The sequence below is a fragment of the Patiria miniata genome, unplaced genomic scaffold (assembly GCF_015706575.1).
Source record: "Patiria miniata isolate m_02_andy unplaced genomic scaffold, ASM1570657v1 HiC_scaffold_7, whole genome shotgun sequence".
NCBI classification, from domain to species: domain Eukaryota; kingdom Metazoa; phylum Echinodermata; class Asteroidea; order Valvatida; family Asterinidae; genus Patiria; species Patiria miniata.
Genome location: NW_024037074.1, coordinates 20,981,212 through 20,999,973, shown reverse-complemented (window position 1 = coordinate 20,999,973; position 18,762 = coordinate 20,981,212). Strand labels below are relative to the sequence as shown.

The 18,762-nt window shown below is 37.6% G+C and overlaps 1 protein-coding gene across 6 annotated transcripts in view; it reads right to left on the bottom strand.

Moving 5' to 3' along the window:
• The window catches only part of LOC119718743 (CUGBP Elav-like family member 3), a 67,292-nt gene continuing 48,530 nt past the window's right edge, over nt 1-18,762 (bottom strand). For all 6 annotated transcript variants that reach the window (XM_038188145.1, XM_038188142.1, XM_038188141.1 and 3 more), the window contains 2 exons: nt 16,572-16,728; nt 1-4,779 (listed from right to left, as the gene is read on the bottom strand). In XM_038188145.1, coding sequence (XP_038044073.1) covers nt 16,601-16,728 — 128 coding nt within the window. In that variant the 3' untranslated portion in view covers nt 1-4,779; nt 16,572-16,600. The remainder of the gene's footprint in view (nt 4,780-16,571; nt 16,729-18,762) is intronic.

Here is an 18,762-nt window from a genome sequence, read left to right as displayed (position 1 = left end):
TGCTGTCGATGCTGTGCTGTGTGCTTTATTTCATTTTCTTAAGTCGTTACTTTTATCTTTGAACAAAGGAAAAATTCGTGATTTTTTTATGTTTACATTCAATGGTGACTTATAAAATAAAACGAATCATTCTTCATACGCACATTTGTTTACAATCTTATTTGTTCAAAGCTGACACAGCTTGTATAGATCATAAGGCGTGTCATGATAAATGCCACATGGTTATTAATTTCCACATACACCTGTTTGTTTCAACCAGTCAGCAGTTGTCATATCGAGTCACTTCCAGATGCGATATTACGGTAGAGGAAAGTATTGTCAACCATCTCAATGAAATCTGTGGATTGTTTTTTCCCTCCACCTGTCGATGGTATTCTAAACATAGTACTCAAACACTGCCAAACCCAACTCCATTATTGTGAGTATTACATTTATATATTTTTAACTGAAATAACGGTGACCGCTCGATTGACCGAAGGTTTGATAGTCCGAAGGTTCGTTCGTCCGACTTCACCGGCAGGACTTGTGGGGAAGGAGCATTGTTGTCCTTTTATCTCTTTTTCTAAATATTTCACTTGTGGGGTACCGTTCCCCACAAGTGGTCCTGGTCAGTACAGACGGACTAACGAACCTTCGGACTATCACATCAAATGCTCGGATTAACCATGGAGCTATAAAGCTCCATGGATTAACTAACCTTATTTCATTTTCGGACTGATGAACCTCCGGTTATGGGAAATGTTTGTACATGTATATAGGGACTATGGAACCTTTGGATCAATAAAGCTTCGGACTATGGAACCTTCGGACTACCAGGCGGACCCCGAAATAACACCCTTCAGACAACGGCTAATTTGATGAGAATTTACAGACTTTCACAATCCCCATATAGCCACTATTTAGTTGTCAATGTACACTTCTTGCTTTTTTTTTTTTTAATTAATCTTGTATACTTAACGATTTCTGTGTATTACATCTACTACATTACTATAAACTACATGTTTGCGAATATGACTACAGTTTGTGATTATTAAATACTTTTCTAAATATCATATGTTAACTCTTATATTATATTACTATTCTCTGCACACTGTAAGTTGGATCTGTACTTTCCATGTCTACAATGTTAAAAAAGTATAGAGTATCAAAAGCTCTTTAGCATAATACCATTAGATTGTATTTTTACAAAGGAAAAACAACTTCTTTACAAACACAATTTGGCTCCAGCTGCTCAGGAACCAGTCTCTTATTCAGTGAGTTTGTACACTAACCATTATAAACAAGTTCTCAAAATTGGATAGATTGGCCACCATTACTGCTGTCTGCTCGTGAAAACAATTATCTTTGTCCAAGGATTACGGTAGACAATTGAGGCTGCTACGAGTTTAGTTTTACACTGCTTGTGCTTATCAAAATTGGAAATCGGAATTGTTTCCTCAAAAGCCACAGTGAATGAAGAGTCTGTCACATTCAACGACAATAGATGAACAACTGAGGCATGGCCTGGATCACTGTTACTCAAATGTGCAATACATTAACCATCACAATTAATCACCATCACAACCATCACAACCACCACCACCATTAACCATTGAACACTAATGGATGACATGGGCACAAGTTAAGAAGATCACAAACTATTTTCACCATTTAAAATATCTTAGATATGGTGTACCACAACCACCACAAAGAATTTCAAAATTGGTCAACATTTAATACATATATTCCAGAATTACACGTGATGTTAAAAAATAAAGGCATATCATTATAAGTCTCTGTTATTATTTAATCCCAAAAGTTTGGTAAAAAACTTTGTATTCAAAGTGAATGAAAATGTACGATCCCAACTCACACTGTGCAGATATCAAGAAATACAAAGCTTATTAATCTTATATGCAGTTACCTGTCTACATAATAGCATAATATTTTCCATGTCCTACTTTAAATTTAATTAATTCTACTCAATATACTTTGATATAGGCCTATTACTACAGATAGTGAAAGGCAAGTACAGCCTGCTTTTAGACCAGTAAATGCTACCTACTGCCTTGGTTCATCTCTCTACTTAACCTATATTCTACAAATGAATTAAGTCGTTTTGAATCATGTATACTATTACTCAGCAATATGTACATGCAGAAAGTCTTACTTCAAATGTATTTAGACTTTTAAATTAAGTCATACTACTCTTAAATAAGCATTGATACCTACAATTCTTTCGCTGTGTTAACTCTTCATAATGATAAATATAAATGTGTTTTAAAATAAATAAGTACTACAAGTCCTCTGACCTGTTAAATACATTTTATATATTACGGTGCTCTTTACTGTGTTTTACATTTTGTGTGCAATTCATCTGAGGTACAATAATAATTCATGTTATAAACACAATCTTTGCCAACTGAAACTCATACTGTTACGTTTTATAATAAATACTTGTCAAAATTAATACAAACAAAAAACGCAAAGCAGCTTGTCTGGCAGTGAAATTGCAGGAGTTGTAATCAGCATATGAAACAGTGCCAATAGCAAACATAAAACACTGAATTAATCACGAATCCATAGGACATGCACATAAATCCATAGGACATGCACATAATTGATATACAACTATTATGAACTGATTTACTATTTTACCATTCTTCAATAAAGTAAACATTATATTCTAAACTCTGTTCATGATGTTTACCATGGTATCCAAAAACAAGTTTAATAATTAAAACAACTTTTATTCAAATGTTTTCTTAATCGACTATTTGTTTTTAAGTAGAGGTATACACAAAATGGTCAACATGTTGTGATTAAGTACTTCTTTCAAGTACAATCATTTCATATCCAAGAAAGAGCAGTATAAATAATTGAACTAATGGATAAATAAACAATACTATATAAGTGTTGTTTAGAACATAATTTTGAATTAATATTGTTATAAATAATGTTTAAGTACAAAACTTCCAAATGAAAATACTTCTAGTTTATATCACTGAGTTCTAATGTTATGAAAAAATGTTACTCTTAAAACATCCTTCTGATGTCTCTTATTCTCAGCGATGCCAACTAATACAAACAACAGTACCATTACTGGAATGCAATTGTCAATGAGGAATGAACATCTTTGGTCACAGTCCAGTAATTCATAATTGCCAATTTCCCCTGCACTCTTTCTCACTTCATCATTTAAAATGGTACATGTGACAAATACAGGATTTCGAAATGAAACAGCAAGGCATGCACTGTGTTTGGATGACTGTAGATCACTGTTTGCTACCACACATTTAAAGCTTTGTTACCCGTCCATGTCAATGTGCAATCATTCAACTTATGTGTGGTACACTTATGGTAGTTACATGGTTTTTACTATTTCAACAATTCTTTTCCTACATTTTGAAAAACCAAATATTGCACTTCAAATTATAAACATATATAAACCTGTGTTGGCTTGAGTAATGAACCCATTGCAGCACTCCCAAGCCACAACTATACACTGAATCCACACCACGAATACAAGTAAGATTTCTGAATGGATATTATTTTGAATAGATTCTGGATACTAGGGTATGAATACAAAGTCTGGAAAATTTAATTCTAAACCATATTTAACATTTCAGGCACCAACGCCTCATTACTAGTAACATTTTCCAAAGAATGACATACGTGTTAAGTGACATGTTTAAATTAAACCCACTAAGAACCACAATTGATGACAAGAAATCATTCCATCAAAACTTCACAAAGTGTGTTAACATGATATTGCACACATCACTCGTGTATCTCAAATTTGGTCTTTTTAAAATGGGCACAGAAACATGAATTTAAAAATAAATACAATTTCTCAAAAATATGTATATGCTGCCATAAATTGCACCTTTGAATTAACTGGTCTAACCAAGCCTTTTGAATTCACAGGAAACAAAGGTGAAATTCTGGACGGATGGAATAGTACAGAAAACACAGTTGTAACATTCAAATTGAATTGGATATCATCAAATTTTTCTAAATCTCAAGGAAGCAGACTATTGCTGTCGTTATGATTTAAGTTGAACAGTCAATAAATTCACACATAATATATCAAACCCGGCCACATGGGAAAAAAAGTCATGCAGAAAAGTAAAAAACAACTATCAGTTGATAGTACATAAATGGGCACTCAATACGATTACCTGACATTTAAAACTCTCTATAATTGGCTGTCCATGCAAGCCAAAAAGTCTGTTCAACTCCCAAACTTAGCTGGAAAGAAATACTTCTTGGACTGCCTACTATTGACTACATATATGTTTACTACCCTCCTTGCATGACAACCCCAGTATGTTTTGAGGCATAAAATGAAAGACCTTACAGATATTAGATGACTCTTTTTCAATCAGAATTCATACAACAATGTTAGCCAGCACTTGCGTATTTGGCGCAAATGGCAATTTTTGAAGAAATATGTGAGGACTACTTCAAATAATGAAGTTCACTATAACGACATACTTGAAGTTTTCAATAAGGTGGGAGTTGGTGAGACCATTCCTTAATGACTCATCTAATTCCTGTTTGCAATATGTGTTGAATCTATTTTCAAATAATTAAATTAAAGAGGGAAAAAAGGGGGTATAACATGTTCTGTATGTTTGCCTTGTCTCAATCTTGAATCGTTAATTGGCATGTTCAGTTACCCGTGGTTTTGCCATCACTTCAGCAGTTGTAGATTCAGTGATAAATTAGCATGTTTGGAGTTCTTTGTCATGGATGATGCTGCTGCTCTTTACAGTCCACATTCAAGCTGCAGTTTACCTACACAGACAAAAAAAAAAAAAAGACTTTCAATAAGTGATCACATCACAGACATTCTATTCCACTGACATGCACAGTTCAATCAAACATAATGTAGTTGTTTTGAGTAATAGTATATTGACACCGAGGAAAGGAAACCGACTGTAGATGCGTTTCTCAATAAATTTCAGATGTCCCCTTACCAAACAATGCATGCAATCATGGACCCAATTTAGAGTTCATACAACTAAAATTGGCCTTTATGGGAGCTATCACTTCCATGTCATCTCTGTCACAGTTTTTTCTACTTCAACATGCAAATATGCATTACATAATACATAACAGTTAATAAAAACAGCCAAATATGGAATAAAAGTGCATGTGCCATCAAATGAAATCTAGCTTTTGAAGCAAATCATACCAAAGAAATGATGAAAAACATAAGAAATTTTTAATTCCATAGAACAATTGTAAATTACAGTTTTTTTGTTGTGCATATCAAAACATTTGGCACACTTACAATGTACTGTTTATTAAGCAAGTAACATGTACTTTTGATATGAGCCGCATGAATCACATGATGAATGAAAACAAAAAAATTGGCAGCCCCTCTAGCAGCAGTGATGCTATGTGAATGCTCGGTCATTTCAATATGGCCATTGAGGCCATGTCACACTGTCTGCGATCATTATGCACTCTCACTGCATCCTTGAAAAATAGCTGGGGCGCAACAACAACTACTAGATCGCCAGATGGCGCCAGTGGGTCTTAATGGTCTCTGATGAGCGCCAAAGTTTTTGAACATGCTCAAAACAATAGCAACACCTCTGCGCTCTCGCCCGGGCACCGTTATGACGCAACTCGGGCGTTGTGCGAGCGTGAATCGTGCGACATTCACGTGGCATTGACACAGCCTAGGCGCAAGGCAGTCCATGTAGTCTCCTTGAGAAAGTAACTCGACTGAGATGAACTTGTAGAATAATTTTGAAACTGGACTTTGGATTGACCGTTTTGTCGTGGTATTTATACAGTGCAAGTGACGACACGTGAGCTTATTTTGGATGGATAGAGAGCGCGGCGCGAGCTACTAGGACGTATCAACAGCGAGCAGGGCGTAGTGTGAGCGCAGTGACAGCGCAGCGGCAGCGACTAGATCGAGTAATTGGGCTTGACAGGGGCGCATAGAGAGCGAGTTCAGCACATCGTAAGTGCGGGATGAGCACAGTATGAGCATAGCTTGAGCTACTTTCTGGCCACTCGAGACAGAAAATTGTCATTTTCTTGCCTCCTCGGTGCGATTATTAAATCTATTTAATTATTTTTGGTCGCCGTAAGGTCTCCTATGAGAGCGCATATAATGTAACAGGCCCTTTAACAACAAACCCCTCTCCCACAAACACACACCCACCCCTTTTACATATTGGGTTTATGGGGTACCACTATAAGCCACCTTTACTTCCCTACTACTGTTCTCCTTTGTTTCTATTAAAATCCCTAACGCTATGGCTTTTCAGCTGTGGAGTACCATTGACCCTTTTGTTGCTCTTTGTTCTCAGTACCCTGTAAGTGCCCATATGTAGTAAGTACCATGGTCGCACACATATCTTCAGATTTTAAGCTCAAGATAATTGGCTCCCTTGACCTGTACCAAAGTGTACATTAAATGCAAATAGTTAAAAAGAGATGGCATTCAAGCCACTTTCTAAAGCAATTGAATTGAAATAATCCAAATTTGCATTAGGCCTATACATTATTATTTCATTTTTTTTTAATTAAAAGATCGTAAGGTTGGTTATTTGGCTATAGTATTTAGTTCCATTAGTCAACACTGTGTCGTTTTTTTTTGCGGTCGATCCTCTATATGTTTCATGTTCTTAACGGAACTGTTCGTTTTCAGTCGAAGAAATGATTGGCTCCTGGAATGTATTTGTTTCTATTAAACAATAGCATTTCACATTGTTTCCATTATGAATTATGAATTATGACCTAAATTGACCTCTGGATGACCTTTGACATTACATCGTCAAAACAACACATCACTGTCAGCAGCCCTAAACCTTTATTCTCAGCAACGTTAGCGAACACCCATTTTCTGTCGAAAAAAGTCAAATTCAGTGCATTTTTAAATGACCTCAAATGACCCCTACATGACCTTTGACCTCCAATTTCTGTAGAGATCCCAAGGATCAATCCATCCAAGTTACATTAAAACCCATCAAATTCTGTAGACAAAGAAGCATTTAAAGCATATTTGAACAATGACCTGTAATGACCCCTAAATGACCTTTGACCTCAGTAATCTGATGAAGACAGTATCTTCCCACCCAAGTGTCACTGCATCCAAGTTTCAACAAAATCCATGTGAAGTTATACATTTTTTCAAAAGCTTAACCTATTAACTTTAACATACAAGCGGGGATACAGTCATACTGGGGTTACAGAATTTAGGACTAGATAAGTGTCCCCAAAAACATTGTTTAGGCGACCGACAATGAAACCTCTGTGGATTTCACCAGAAATAAAAAAATCTATGAAAATCTCCCAGACTTGTGGGCTGATTCTACTTGACCCATAGAGCATTACTAAATATGCAGTAGACCCTTATGGGAAGCTAGCCATTCTTCTTATGAGAGACTGGTTGGTACTGCGGGGGGCAGATGGCTGCTCGGCCAGTCTTCTCTTCAGATTACAGCACAACCCTGCGGCAGCAGGTCATGGTAGACGGTATGCCCTTAAAAATACTGCAAGTGAGACTTGCACAATCCCCCCGACATGCTGGCATTTAAAAAAAATAAATTTATTATATTTTTTTTTTTTTATTATAATTTTATACATTTATGTCCCTATCCAAAATGGAAGAATTCTATTGTGTTAGCAATAGTGACCTTGACCCTTGACCCAGCGGCCCCAAAAGCAAAAGGCTTGATAAGACAACCAAGAGCAACCCACAATTTTTGAAGTTCTTAAGTAAAGTATTTCTCAAGCAATCGTGCTGACAATATTTCTATTGTTTTAGCAATAGTGACCTTGACCTTTGGGCCCCAAAAGCAATAGGCTTCTTAAGACTACCAAGAAGACCACCAAGAAGGTATGGGGCAAGTGTCGCTTTGCTGGCAATAATGGGGGGTGTGCCAAACTGTCAAGATTTGGCAAGTGTACATCACTCCCCTTCAAACAAAAAAAACCAATTGGTAGTATTGTGCAAGTGGAAGTACGATAATATGCTATTTTTAGGATCATATGTGAGAGAGTGACCTGCCACGTGCGAGGGATTAACCAATACTAGGGAAAAGGAGTCCGATTATCATAGGAGTTGGATAACACCGGTGTTAGCAAATGTCAAACGACTTTGTGCCCGGGAATCCAAAATAACGCCCGAGGCAATGTGTAAGCCATCACAAACAATGAGAACGGTACTCCATTCATTCAAAAAGTTATAGTTCAAAGTAATTATTCAAATTTTGATCCTAAATAGCTTGTAATTTGATACCTGATGACGTCTTGATGACGTCATGATGACGTCACAAAGTTCTTCACATCTGCGGACCAGGGTTCAATTTCATACCAGTTTTTTTTAATTATCATCCCCTTAACTGTTTGGAAGAAATTTGGTTCGTTTTGATTTTGAGGCTTCCGTCTGTATTGAATATTCACTTAACTTAGACCTTCTAGTAGACCTGGAAAAAAGGTCAAAAATGCTATCAATTAATGGTCTATCTGATTGAGTATTAACATAATGGATTATTTTATTTAAAAGGTACAAGTGATAAGTTGGTCATATTTTGAACTAAAATAACTTGTAATTTGATACCAGATGATGTCATCATGACGTCAAAGTAATCTAATATACACACTTCCAGATCAGGGTTTATCTTTGTTTAAAGTGTCACGATTTAATGTTTTACTTTTTAGAAGAATAGTTGTGCAGAATTATCTTCCTGAAAAAAAAAATAAAGAAAGAAAGAAAAACTCCAAAGATTTTTGAAGGTGATCGGGTCATACCTTATTACCCAATAATCGTTAACTTGTGACCCTAGTTAAACAAAGTATATATCTTGGTGGTGAAGTTAATGCAATGCGAATGTGCCAATTTCTCATTATGGCAAAAGTAACAGTGTATATGCACATTTCTGAATCCTCTTGCTTTTAAGATTCTAATCCATGAATGATTTTAGAGGTTTGATTCAGACAACTGACTGGAAGTATGAAAATAACAATAAAAGAAAAGTTAGCCCAACAACAACCATTATATTACACCTATAATGTATTTGGTAATGTTGAGAGAGGAGGTTGTGACTCAACACTTGAATAGAATGCCATGCTCCAATAAGTGGCAAAAAGTACTAATTGCAACTCGTCGAACAGCTGCTGAAGGATGACAATATACATGTATCTGAGGAAGAAAAGAAGGGAGTACATGTAACTGAATCCTTGCTCTCTCCAGCCTTAGACGTTGTCTGGGTGGTAGGCGAGTCTGGATTGGCCAAGGAATACCTGGACTGCCTAACAAAAGCATATGGCTCCACTGCAGATGGGGAAGAAGTTCCGCTGTGAATACCAGCGTGAGGGGGAGAAGGCCTCAGACTGGGGGTGTGAGTGACCACTGATAAAAATAGCTGAAAACAGCTGAAAAAGGTGTAAAAAAGCTGAACTTTGAAAATCTCCTATACTTTTGTACACAGTAAGTGAGGGGAAAAAGCTGAAATCCAAAACAAAAAAAGCTGAAATCAGTTTTAAAGCTGAGATTTAACACCCCTGTAGTCAGACTACCTTTTGTGCCCCCACACCATGCTTATCAGAAAAATGGAGACAGGTTAAGAAAACAAATATACCTGTGTTTCCTGCTATCCCACCCAACCTAACAACTTACGCAGAACCTACATATTTTTATTGCAAAAAAATAAAACAAACTATTGTACCACCCCCACCCTAGTTTTTGTCCTGCATTTTTGAAATTGTATTTTTTTTTTGTATTGAATTGTATTTTTCTGGGGGGGGGGGGGGGGGATTGGTCTGCAGTCAGTCTTGCCACACCGGCACCAACATGCACTGAAACCTATAAACATAGTTCAGCAAATGCTGAATTAACAGTGGATTCACATGATAAATGTTGCGAATGTATGAAAAATAATGGACCACCATCCAATCCTATACTTTCTGCCCCCCCCCAAAAAAAAAACAGGGGGAAAAAAAAGAAGATTTACCCACCAACCCAGTTATTTTTTAAAAAATTATTTATTTACTCAATGTCATATGTGTAGGAAATACATTTTTGCTCTTGGCTTTATTTAGTAATAAAATGGCAACCTCATCTTTGTATCATAACCAGTTAATATTGGTAAGTTTTAAAGTCACACAACATGGGACGTTGATCTTCACAATAATCAGCAGCAGACTTGAAATTCTTTTAAACCATTAAGAATTTTGTGAAGTTCTATTTTTTTATGTAGTAATTAAGTTATTTTTTTCAAATTGTTGGAGTTCTAAGATGCTATAATTTTTCACCAGTTACATGTTATTTTTCCACAAATAATTGACACTACTTGTAAAAAAATAAAATAAACTATAGGTACATGTAATACAGTGACTACAATTGAAAGACATTTACTGGTACCTTGCTTGATCACAGGTGGTACATGTGCAGTCAATGTTCCGTCGAATTTAAAAAACAGTATGCAGTGTGGTACTGCCTCAACAATGTCTTCTAATTGCAGTTGCCAGATTAGTCTATACAATAAGGTATACAACAATGAACAAAATACACTTAAATACATCCACTCTCCAAAACATGCCAAAAATCTTCCTCCAAAATGAATACAGTACCACCACAAAAACCAGAAATTGGAAATAGCAAGTTTGATGGAAACAACTAACATGATAGAGAACACAGAGCAGATCCACCAATTTAGATTACAACCACAAGGATTTTTCCAGAAGGCTTTTGTGACTGTCCATGCTTTATCAAAAACAACATTTTTTTATCATAAAAATTCCTTCAGAATTTTCCCCCTCAACTTCCTATCTTCCTTTTTTTGAACATTTTATAGGCAGTTTCAATAGCTCCTTAATATGGATTGTACTTGTAATTCCAGGATATAGAGATATGTATGCATGCGTTTGTCTTGGCACCCACCCTAGGAGAGGTTGTTGACTATTGAGGCAGATTACCAGCTGTTATGGTGTGGTGCATGTACAGTAGACTAAGGTTAATGCACTGCTGTTTAGGAGTGACATTTAATTCATTTCTGGTGTAGGTCTATCAATTCCTGTTAATGTACCCTTGATTAAGGAGATTTTTTTTCGTCACTAGTTATACCTTCAGGAGACATCAAACATTAGGGAGACATTGCTCGTAGTCCAAAACATAAATTTACCAAAATTTGTGGAGGTAGGATAAGGGAAACTTATAAAGTTGGTAACATTTTGTGCACAAGCATGTTGGGATGCCTCTCTACCATTTCCAGTAGTTTCTAATACTTACAGTTGTTAAAACTAATACTGTTAATTAAAGGGGCATTACGTCCAGAAATTGCCAAGATTTTTATGTTCACTCATCCTATTGCAAAGTTCTGGTTGAGAGGAAACTAATCTAATGTCGCACTGTTCCTGAGAAAAGACGAAAAAGCCCGGTTGTTTACTTCTGATGCGGAGGACAATTTGAGGATTACACATGTGCGTATTTCCAGCCATGTTCATTCAATGTACGGTACAAGTTGTGCGTGTGTGTAACACATACTGCACACAGCACCAATACACAAATGTTGTTTCTCGCACGTCCGCAGAATGTGATGCACTGGTGGAACATGTGGGGCAGAATTCACGACTAGCACCCAACAGCTCAAATTTTGGATTCAAAATTTTGACCCCGAAATTCATTCTCACAAAAATAACACAAAAGCGCCCAGTTTGTAAAGGATGGTTGTGTGGACGTTTATATCCTACTTTTAGATGTTCTTTCCAATTATCATCATTTTGCTTAAAATGCGTTTTGGAGTCCAATTGGGCACATACCAGGACGTAATTCCCCTTTAAATCAATAGTAATTTTATTTTTGAAAACAGAATTCGTCTGTGATAATGAAAATATTTAATATATCGTAACCACATCCTATAAAAGGCATGGCTAAATCCATTTGCTTGAAGTTTGCATTTTATCAAATACACCTATGGCTACACGTTTGATCCCTGACAACAGGGCATGGGCTTCATGATTGACTACTGATTATTGTCCCTAGAATTCAAAAAGACATTAAAGGGTGATTTCTATTGCTTAAGATGATGATCCTTACAATGACATTTCGTGTTGTGTGATGATTAATTCCGAGATACATGTAAATGAAAGAAAACAATTTTGGAAAACTTTTCGGTACATGTACTCGCCCCCTCGATTGGGAGTCAGGACATAGACCAAGGAACCTGTCCGGCCAAGCCTGCAGCATAGCACAGTTTTCATATAGTTTTACCCGACGAAGGAAGCTGGAAGTTCGTTTACATATTCCTTGCATCCAGAATTACAAAGATGCTCGGTTTAGAAACATTTAATATGTCCGTGGGCGACGTGTTTACAGAAAATAAATCGCAGATCCATGCTTTCTTCATACGCGTAAACATCCTCAGTACAAACATGTTGTGCGAAGACTTATTCTGCGCGCATAGCAACTGCGTTGCATACGCGCGCCTAAGTCTTCACAAGATGGTGGTTGAGCACATGTGTATTGCTGCATTGTTACAAGCTGCCGTAGGATTGTTGTACATGTATATTTGGCCAATCATTGGCTTACATGATGCTGGACCAACGTTGGTCCAGGGGCCACTTAATCGCTTGTTTTTGAGGCCGGTCTTTATATCACCATTAATGCACCCCCAGTGATCGAGTCTCGACCAATCAGAAGCTATCAACTCTCCAAGGTATTTATTATTATTACTTATTAACATTTTATACCCTTTAGTCAGTTTACCGTCCCAAACTGCCTGGCTATTATTCCCCGTAACGCTTAACTGACATCGCCCGAGCACTCTATGGTTTTCATTTATTCATCAGGAATAAACACACTGTTGTTGACACTGTTATGAAAGGAGGATGTCCTGGAGACATTCCAGATCCAAGGACTGGCACCAAATAGACTTGATCATCAGGACAGTGTCAGATCAGACTCCTACCAAGAGCACGTATGTTTCACTATTTATGAATTCAGAGTAGGTGGCGGGAACCTGACTGCACTTTCATAAACCATAGGGAAGTGGCATCCCACGCACCGTCCCACACGCCCTTGAAGCCTCCTACGCGAAAATCACGATGCGCTAATCTGTCCCCAAAATTGACCGAAATAAGCGTACTGGCAGAAGAAAAAACGTGTACAACACCTATGGAGAGGAGTCTGAAAAAGGAGAAAACAAAAACTTTAAAGAAAATGGCAGATTTTGCGAAACAGCTAAAAAATAAAAAAAGGAACTAGAGGTCTATTAATTTTCGCAGAACAGACCACAGGGCTTTTCCGCATCTATTGAACAAACTTTGGGCAAATATATGACCTTTCAAACCTCTAACAAAGAGAGTTTAGAATTTAGCATATTCAGTTATTGATATTTGTATTTTATTCCATCTAGATAGAATAAAATAAAAATCAATTAAAAATCATATGACGTCACCATGACGTCACCTCAATTGGTATTTACAACACATACCTGACTATGTAAGTACAATGTTTCAACCTAATTGGCCTTGTAGTTTCCTAGATATAATACATTTATTAATACATCTTTAAGATGAAGTCACATGACCCATGATGACATCGTCATGATATAACTTGTTTACGACTAACTTTAGCTTAGAGTTATAGTCTGTGCCTAGTTTAAAGTCAATCTGATTGCATTTCATGTCAAATTTTGGAATTAGACAAAATAACAAATCAGTTGATGACGTCATCTTTAATGTCCGAAGAACCAATCACACAAAAAATGTACAAAATCTAGGGATTTGGGATAGAACAAAAAAAAGAAGAAAAAAATCTTAACAAAACAATTTAGGTTTTTTTGCAAAATTTGTGGAAAAGCCAAAAATGAATTTTAAAAATCACATCCAGAGAAAGCTGTAAAACTTTTGTCAGAGCTCTAGATAATGCTCTAAATGTTGACCTCCAAAAAAGAAACAAAAAGAAACACTCTTCGTATAACACACCACTCTCAGTCTTTGGGAAGAAATAAGTAAAAGAACAACTGGTTCCAGACTTACTCCAGTGAGCCAAGTCCTGTTTAAACGGAAAGGCATGCAGCGCTCACAGAATACAAGGGTTGCCCAAACCAACATACTCTGCTGACTTAATACAGAAAACGTCACATCCCTGCATAATGACTATCCACTGCAGCTTTGTGCGAGCAGTCAGTCGATACTGGCAACATCCGAGGAGAAGTCAACAGCATCAGAAAGCCATCAACCCAACACTGAACAAGACAGCCTGACGTAAGTCAGCTACAAGCCAGACCATCCATGACAAAGGCAAACAGGTGGAAAGATGGGTAAAACACTACTCGGATGTATCCTATGCTGCACTGAAAGCAATAGAATGCCTGCCCATGATTGAGGAGTTGGATGAATGAGATTAAAGAAATGAGAGAGCAGGTTACCCTCCCAAGGTAACTTGCCTGAAGGTTGAAAGTAGACCTTGCCTGAGGGTTGGCTTGCAACACTACGCAGAAAAATACCTGGATCATTAACTGAAGGAATTTACCTACTCATCAGATCAGCTGGGAAACTATTCAATCTCTCTTGACTCTCATTAGAGACTGCTCTTTGCCGTTAAGGTAGCACTGATATCTCATTCTCAGAACAGCTACAAAGCCTTATGGATTGTTTTTCGCATGTTTGTCAAGACTTCAGCTGGGTGATCAACTTGAAGACAACAAATTTGATTGGCCAGGATGTTGAGCAACCTCCTGCTTCTGTCATCAACTACAGGATGGAGGTTGTATACTCTCCCTAGATTCTGAACTCAACAGACAGGTTGGCCAGGCATACGCCATCCTCGCCAGGCTGACAAAGAGAATAATAAAAAAACTGACAATCCACATCATGATTGCAGTTTTAGGCCTACATCCTCAGTCCACTTAGAACTCGGGGCGGCGAGTCCTGGTACCTCTACTCCAGCCTAGAACAGAAACTCAATGCCTTCCATATGTGCAGCCTGAGGTGCCTCCAGACCCTGAACCTGAACATCTTGCTACAACACCACCAACTCTTCTGGATTGGGTAGGTCCTCTTAGGAAAGTTGGCATCTGGCACAAGAAAACCAGGCAATTCTCACCTAAAATTCAAGGTGACATGTAGGCACTGGGCATGAACTTCAAAGGTGGGAGGAGTTGGTGCAGATCCACAGTCTCCCAAGACAGAAGGATGCCTGTTGCCACTACGGATGACTCCAATAAAATTGGGTATTATCTTATAGCAGAAAAATATGACGAATGTGCCAAATTTTAAATACAGGCATTAGGAAATGAAATGCATTTAGATGAGAAGAGAAAAGACCAACATTTTGTCAGCAAGGATGCATGTATTTTTTGTTGCTCTAACCTTTGTTACTCTTTGCTTGATACTATTAGTAGTTGTACTATGAGCAGCTATTCCTTTTTTATTCCTACCAGTATGGTACTCATTCTGACCCTCCTCCAAAAAAGAAGAAGAAAGTACCATAGCCATATACATGTATGTGTCTATGAAGACTGCAACCTACCATTTCCAACATCCTATCATCTGATGAAACACAACAAGTCATCTGTGCACATGTGCACGAGGGGCAGCCCTTTGGCTTCAGCCAACCGTCACTGAACAAGGCATACATGTATTTGGATTGTATTGAAACAAGTCAATACACATTATATTGTGGGTTTTTATCTTTGTTCTATTGTTACTACTCAAAATGAACCTGAATGGAAATTTTTTAGTTCAAGATCACTTACTATAGAGAGATAATGACTTTCACTATCCATGTCTTGTAATCTGTTGGGCACAAGGGCACCACGTGGATGGCACTGCGCCAATTATGTTGTTGATATTTTTTTCTCCTTTCTGTATAACTCTCTTCTCTAAAAGAATTCCTGGCTTTACTGAAGTAAAGTGATTGAGGGCTCTTAGCTTATCCCTACAAAAAGGGTTCTTGCCTGACATTAGGCTTTATTAGTTTTTATTTCTCTCATTTATCATTAGTTTATATTTCCCTAAATTATCATTTGTCTGACCAACTTCAGCAATCTTTATTATTGCAATCTTTTCAGACTGAAAAGTAATGTAATTTTAGGTACATAAAACTTGTACCTTCACTGTAATGATACATGGACAGTCACACTGAACAGGGACCCATACCTTTGCATTCTTAAACACCACATGGAAAGATCAAATTGTAAATTCACAAAACTGCCCACATACATCATGTACGTACAAGAGCTGCCATATCCCACTGAGTTGCAAACTTACTGTAGCTTATTAAATCTGGGTTGTCATTAAGGACCTTGGTTGCTATGCCAGGAGGTTTCCAGGTAGAGCATTTGCAACAGGGTACCTCCTAACATTAATGATGATCAGGGTTTCCTTTTATGTGACCAAAAACAGGAAAGAAAAATGTTATCTTAGTACACGACATGTAGAAAATTAAACCCTATGATATTTCAAGAGATTTAAGAACTGTATGTGCCAATACTGTTCACACATGAACTGATACATGTAAAAGAAACAACCAAAACCTTACACCTGCATCAATTCTTTGTTGGTTGCCTTGCTGCAAACAAACATTCTGACCTATAATTGCTGTAGTTGTAACTCACCTGTGGCAAATCAACTGGCCCAGGTGAAGCTAGTAGGGTTTGTTAGCATCCTTGGGACGCTTCAACTGCACCTTGAGACGTTTCATGCCAATCTGGAAGCCATTCATGGTCTGGATGGCAGTCTGTGCACTATTCGGGTTGTCAAAGCTCACAAATCCTGTTTATCAATCACATTTATGAGATGAATTAAATACTTGTAACCAGAGTTGTAACAAATCACTGATTTTTTTGTGACTCAAGTCGAGTCGAGTCATTTTAAAGAAGTGACTCGAGTCATTAGGTCAAGAAGGTCGAGTCAAGTCGAGTTGAGTCAAATATTTAGCTCGAGTTAATTTGAGTCACAAATATATGAACACTATATAACAAATACAGACAAGGTCATTTGTATCACTAACAGTTCACAAGAAGTGAAACTTCGACCTTATTTGGTTTGGCTTCGGGTCTAGAATTGTTTCCGCTGATCGCTGACATCATCTAAAAAAATATTGCATTAAACAAAACTGTTTCTGATTAAAGTGGGCACGTATCTGTTTAAGTTTTAAAAGGAGGGCAAAAATTTAGCTAGCATTCGATTCCAAGAGCTTTATAAGAAATTGCCCAAAGCCAATGATGAAACAACGAATTGGAAAATAAGTTTAAAATCTGGTTCCTGATAGTATGTGGCACGTTGTATGTTTGTACGTGACAAGCGGCTGCCCTATTGAACTGTATTCGCAAAGTGACATGATCATAACTTTTGCACCGTAAGTCATTGCAAATATTTTTCGCAAAGTTTTGCTTTTATTTTTGAGACTCGAGTCTTATTAACCTTTGCTCGAGTCGAGTCCAGTCTTCTGATGACGGTCTGGAGTGCAGTCGAGTGATTTGATCGCAGTGACTCAAGTCGAGTTGAGTCATTTAGCCTTAGGGACTCGAGTCGAGTCGAGACACCAAAAATTGTGACTGGAGTTGGACTCGAGTCGAGTCATTGACTCGAGTTATTACAACCCTGCTTGTAACTAAAAATACATGTAAATGCTGGCAGTTTTTTTCATCGATGAAGACAGCAAACAGGAATAACTCATTTGCTCACGTTTATTTTGTAACTTTTGAGATCTTTCATGGACTCTCTTGCAGTACAGTGTTCATAAACAGAGTCCATACAAGTATGTGGGCTCCTTTGATACCAAACCCTTTACACACTGTCCCTGACTGCTCCAGTGGGCCTACCCTAGCTAGTCTTTGGCAAATGGTGATTGTTTTAAGTACTCAAACTTGTACTTGTACTCTGGGGTCCAAGAACTTGAACTCTGATTCCTATACCATTCTCACTGGTCAAAGTACATGTACTGGGACTTCGGTGGTACTCAACACTTTGGTACTCAGGAGGAGGTGTTACCCTTCATAATTCTGCACATGGTCTGCTGGGGCTAAAGTGCGGTGAATATACATGTATCTTTCACCATCCCAGGAGTATCCGGGGTTCAATAGTGGGTAGGATTAGCTCCGTAAGCAAGCATGTGTCTCAGATGATGACACAAATGGGCCTATGGAGGACAAAAAAGTGGACATCTGCTTTTCTGTTATCAGAATAGCAGAAAAGCAGATTAAAGTTTTAAAAGATCTGTTTTCAACTTTTCTGACTTTCTGCTACCAGAAAAGTAGAATTTACTTTTCCTCCTTTTGCTAGCAGACAAAAAGCAGATTTTACTTTAGCCAGCCGAAAAGTGGCCTGGCCATTTGCTTTTCTGCTTTCAGAAGAACTTTCCCATCAAACGTTTTGCTATTTGGCTTAATTAAAGAAGACTAAACACACTTTACCAAGGTCCACCCTTCAGAAGAATGCAACATTTCAATGTTTCCGCGGAAGTCTACTGGAAGGTTTGGTAGCCGCGAAACCTACTTGGTTTACTTTCTCTTAGCACCAATATGCATACTGAAAAGAACACCTTTGTGATTGGTTGCTGAGCACGCTTCATGCTCCTGGACATAATGCGCCATGTTATGTGATTGGTGTATGAGCGCATACATGTACATGCCTATATACGGAAAGTCAGCGCTGAAAGGCGTGCATTGTACATGCTGACTCCAGTGTCATACAGAGGATCTAAAGTTGTCATTTTTTATTCGTTCGGTAAACCGGCAGCTAACTTCTTTTGAGGTTCATGTACTTATACCTACTTGTCCAGCTTAGGCGACTTTTCCCCTATGG